The 4,398-nt window shown below is 65.2% G+C and overlaps 3 protein-coding genes across 3 annotated transcripts; 1 reads left to right on the top strand and 2 right to left on the bottom strand.

The window, feature by feature from the left end:
- Window positions 1-104: 104 nt before the first annotated feature.
- On the top strand, window positions 105-1,394 carry OT_ostta04g03870 (Triose-phosphate transporter domain; the record flags this gene model as incomplete). The annotated part of the gene is made up of 1 exon (XM_022984566.1): window positions 105-1,394. One exon carries the CDS (start codon window positions 105-107, stop codon window positions 1,392-1,394), a length of 1,290 nt encoding a protein of 429 aa, XP_022838823.1.
- Window positions 1,395-1,443: 49 nt separating this feature from the next.
- Window positions 1,444-1,901, bottom strand: OT_ostta04g03860 (Tubulin binding cofactor A; the record flags this gene model as incomplete). The annotated part of the gene is made up of 2 exons (XM_022984565.1): window positions 1,444-1,626; window positions 1,722-1,901. The coding sequence occupies 2 exons, from the start codon at window positions 1,899-1,901 to the stop codon at window positions 1,444-1,446; spliced, it is 363 nt and encodes a 120-aa protein (XP_022838822.1).
- Window positions 1,902-2,021: 120 nt separating this feature from the next.
- On the bottom strand, window positions 2,022-4,398 carry OT_ostta04g03850 (unnamed product; the record flags this gene model as incomplete). Its single annotated transcript, XM_022984564.1, has 1 exon — window positions 2,022-4,398. A coding segment is annotated over one exon (2,377 nt), but the record flags the coding sequence as incomplete, so codon positions are not given.

Below are 4,398 nucleotides of genomic sequence, written 5' to 3'. Positions count from 1 at the left end.
GGTTGGACCCACGCGCGCCCGAGCGCTCGTCCGGATGTCGCGCGCGACGAACGCGGCGCGCGATGCGAGCGAGGCGCTCGCGCGCGCGACGACGCGCGCGGCCGATGAAGATTCAACAGGCGTTTCGAAGACATCGCGCGCGACGACGCGGGCTCGACGCGCGCGTGGGCGGCGGTGCGGTCGAGGACGCGGTGTCGATGGTGATGCGGAGTGAGTCCGAGCGCGTGGTGCGGTGCGGGATGCTCACGATTGCGTGGTTCGCGATGTCCACGGGATTGGCGCTGTTTAACAAGGAGACGATGGGCGCGAAGCGGGGTGGATTCCCGGCGCCGTTGTTGCTCACGGCGACGCAGTTTGCGATGCAGTACGTCTTTGCGCGCGTGCTCATTGGTTCGGGGTTCATAGAGGGAGAGGAACGCCGGCGGGGGGGGCGAGAGGAGGTGCCGAGCGGGACGTTTTGGCGCGCGTTGGCGCCCGTCGGCGCGGCGATGGGATTGGACATCGCGCTGAGTAATTTGTCCTTAGTGTTCATCACGGTGTCGACGTACACGGTGGTGAAGACGAGTACGATCGTGTTCACGCTCGGGTTGGCGTTTTTATTTAGGTTTGAGCGACCGACGTGGTACCTGGGGGCGGTCGTCGGCGCGGTTGTGGTCGGGCAGGTGATGTCGGCGGAGGCGTCGAACGCGCAGTTCAATTCCGTGGGGTTCTACATATGCCTCGCGTCGGCGCTCATGAGCGCCCTGCGCTGGATTCTTTCGCAACGGGTGATGCATAGGGATAAGGACGAGCCCGGGGATCACGCTCGCGGGATTAAGGAGTCGTATTTAGTGGACCATCCGGTGGTCTTCGTGTACTTGGTCATGCCGGTGATGTGCGGTGTCGTGTTCACGTTTTCGTGCCTGAAGGAGCGATGGTGGGTCACGATTCCCGCTTCGCCGTGGTTTGCGAATTCAATAGATATCTTCGCGGATTTCGTGATATTCACCGTCTGGGCGATGGTTGCGTTTTGCCTGACGCTCGCCGAGTTCGCTCTGCTCAACGAGACGAGCGCGTTGACCATCATGATGATAGGCGTTCTCAAGGATATTCTCGCCATCGTCCTCGGTATCTTGATTTTCGGAGACAAGTTCGGCGTCGGTAACGTCGGAGGTTTGATCCTGTGCATCCTGGGTGTGATCGGGTATAACAAATATAAGCTCGACGTGATGAAGCGCAAGGCGCTCGCGAACGCCACTCGCCGCGGCGACGACGACGACGGCGACGACGGCGACGGCGACGACGGCGGCGACGGCGACGACGTCCCACTCGTGAACATCGTCGCGGGCGGCTTAGAGCGTCGTCCACGCGAGAGCCATCACACGGCGTCGAGCGATCTCACGGTTCATTCCTAGTCTAGACATTGTAGCCGTAGACGAGGCGGTTCGCCTTCGACGCCGGAGCTCACGTCTCCAAACCCGCGCGCACTTCCTCCAACAGCGCACGCGCCGCCACTAATTCCTCGCTCTCGCGCACCCCATCGTCCAATTCGAAGTGTTTCACCGTGCTCTCCAAATCGTTCCTCGCGTCGATCAACCGCGTGGCGTTATCGTGCACCATCATCGTCGACTCCTGCAACACGTTTTCCTGCGTCCACGGTCCGCCATCCCATCGTCAGTCGTCCCCACGCCCTCACGCACGCTCGACACCACCATCGCGCGCGTCTTCGATCGTCGTCGCACCTGTTGTTTCACGTCGCTCGCGTCCGCGCCCCGCGCGCGCATCGCTCGCGTCTCGCGTTCGCCCAGCTCGACCTCCTCCGCGTACATCGCGCGCTCGCGAAACAGTCGACGGAGCGAGCCCGTCTTGATCTTGATCGCCCGTTTCGCGTCCTCCGCGCTCGCTCTCGGTGTCGCCTCCATCGCGCTCGGCGTCAGAAAGTGCGGCGATGGGCGATGGGACCGAGGCGAGGTCGTTGACTCTTCGGGACGGGACGGGGCGGAGCGGGCGTGAATGATTCCGTGGAACGCGTGGGCGTGTGATTACTCGTCGTCGTCGTCGTCGTCGTCTACTACTTCTTCTCCTTCTTCGTCTCCTTCGTCGTCGCCGTCTCCTTCTTCGTCGTCGTCTCCTTCGTCGTCGTCGTCGTCGTCGTCGTCGCCGGTGCGGATCTCCGGAAGCTCGCCGTCGGAGTCGTCGGAGAGCTCGGGCGGGGCGATTTTGGACGCGCCGACGCCGAGACCGACGGGAACGGGATTGGTGTCCCACATATCGTCCTTCGTCGAGCGCTTCTGGAACGCGGGTGATTGCGTGGAGAAGGAGATGAAATCCGAGGGCGGTCCGCTCTTAGGCTCGACGAATGAGGACGCGGCGGCGGCGGCGGCGGCGAAACCGCTCGACGGCGCGGCGGCGAAACCAGGCGCGCTGGGCGCGGGTTCAGACGATGGACGCGACGCCTTGGGAGCGTCGTCGCCCGCGTTGATGGTGGCGGCACCATCCGTGTCCATCGGTTCGTCTCGAGTCGCCTCGACCGAGTCCGCCCGCGCGGGTTCGTCGGGACTCAAATCCGGCGCGGGCGCCGAATCGGAAGCCGTCTTGTAGTAATCGCCCACGCTCGCTCGTAGGGCACCCGCGGAATCGTATCTCGCCGCATCGTCGAAATCACGCGTCGCGTTCAGCGCATCCCACTGCGGCGCCGATGCGAAATTATTCTCGCCGCGCTCGATCGGAGGCGCGATCGCCCGCGACGCCAAAGGCGGCGCCGACGGATGCATCAGAGCGTTCAGCGCGAGCGATGCCTGCATGCACTTGATCGACGTTTGCGGATCGAGCGATCCCTTGGAGAATAACGCGATGGCGAGCGGCAGATTCGGAGATCGAAACGGCCTCGGAGCGAGAACCGACGCGAGAAGCGCGTCGTACGCCGCGTCTCGGCGATCGGCGCTCACTTCGTCAATGTCAGACGTAGACGTCGCGCACGACTGCTCCGCGGCGAGCGCGATCACGTGATCGACCTTTGTGCGAACGCCCGGTGCCAACATCGCTCCACCACTCGTGCACATCGCCGCGAGCGCGCGAAGCGCTGATGTTTGCAGCTTCATCTCTTCCAGTACCGCCGCGCCGGCGGATGGGCCGTCGACGTCATCCAAAATCGCCACCGTCGTGAGATCGTCCAAACCTTCAGCCGTGGCGTTACCCCACGCGCCGCCCTTCTTACGCTTCTTCGACGTCTTTCCTTCCTCTGATGCACCGCTACGCTTCGTGCGCGTGCGAGGCTTGGCGTCTTGAATGATGAAGGACCCCACGGCGGCGGCGAGCTCGCCGCTCGCGTACGCTCCGCCGAGCGCGTACGACGCCGTCGCGACGACATCGTGCACTCTCGCTCGAACGCGCGCGAGGTGTACGCTGCTATCACCATCGCGCGCGCCGTTCGTCGACGTCGGCGCGCTCGTTCGAAGCGTGTGTTCGAGGGCGCGGGCGACGCGTCCGCCGTACGGCAGCGCGAGTATTCGGGCGTTCTGAAGAAGAGCGTCCAGCATCCCCAACGCAGCCAAGTGCACGTGAGGAAGAGCGATGATGAGCTCGATCGAAACGGGCACCGGGGCTAACCCCGGAACGCTCGAGAACGGTGTGCCATCGCACGCGAGCGCGCGAGAAGCGAGCGTCACCGCCGCGGCGCACGGCATCGGCACCGCCTCTGGAAACGACGCGCGAAACATCTCCTCCAGACAGTTCATCATCGAAATCGCTCGGTCCGTCGCCGCGATCGCCGCGATGCGTTTCTCATCCCCCAACCTCTTCGGCGCCGCCTCGTTCGTGGGCGCGAGCGCGGCGTCGAGTTGTCGCCTGAACTCTCCGTCCTCCGCGCCGTCGAGCGCGTCGTTCAACGCCGCGTGCGCCTCGTACATCAATCGTCGCGCGTGCTCGCTCCAAGACGCGGCGTCGCCCTGAATTCTCGACATCGACGCTAAACACGCGATCGCGCTCTCTCGCGCCTCCGTGCCTGTGCTCGCGCACGCGCGCGCCGCGCACGCGTCCTCCAGCGTCTTCGCGTGCGGCCGCAGCGCGCTCGGATGCGCTCGCGCGCACGCCCTCGCGAGTTCGAACCCCGCGACGGACCCTTCGCGCATCGCTCGCAACACCCCTTGCCACGCGTGCGATATCGCCTGCGCGGCGTCTCTACGAACGCCCGGAACCTCCACCACCGCCCCCGCCCGCGCGAGCGTCTCCGTCAACGCCTCGCACGCCGCCTCGAACGCGTCGCCGCGCCCGTCCGACTCCCCTCGCACCCCACCCCCCAAGACGTTCACAAACGTCCCGAACCACTTCACGAAAAACCGCCCATCGCTCGCCCTGACCAGGGCCTCGATCGTCCGTCGTCCGTCGACGTCGCCGCCGCGTCCCGCCGCCGCCGCAGCC

This window comes from Ostreococcus tauri (genome assembly GCF_000214015.3).
Source record: "Ostreococcus tauri WGS project CAID00000000 data, contig chromosome 04, whole genome shotgun sequence".
Lineage (NCBI taxonomy): Eukaryota > Viridiplantae > Chlorophyta > Mamiellophyceae > Mamiellales > Bathycoccaceae > Ostreococcus > Ostreococcus tauri.
This window is presented reverse-complemented; position numbering and strand designations above follow the sequence as displayed.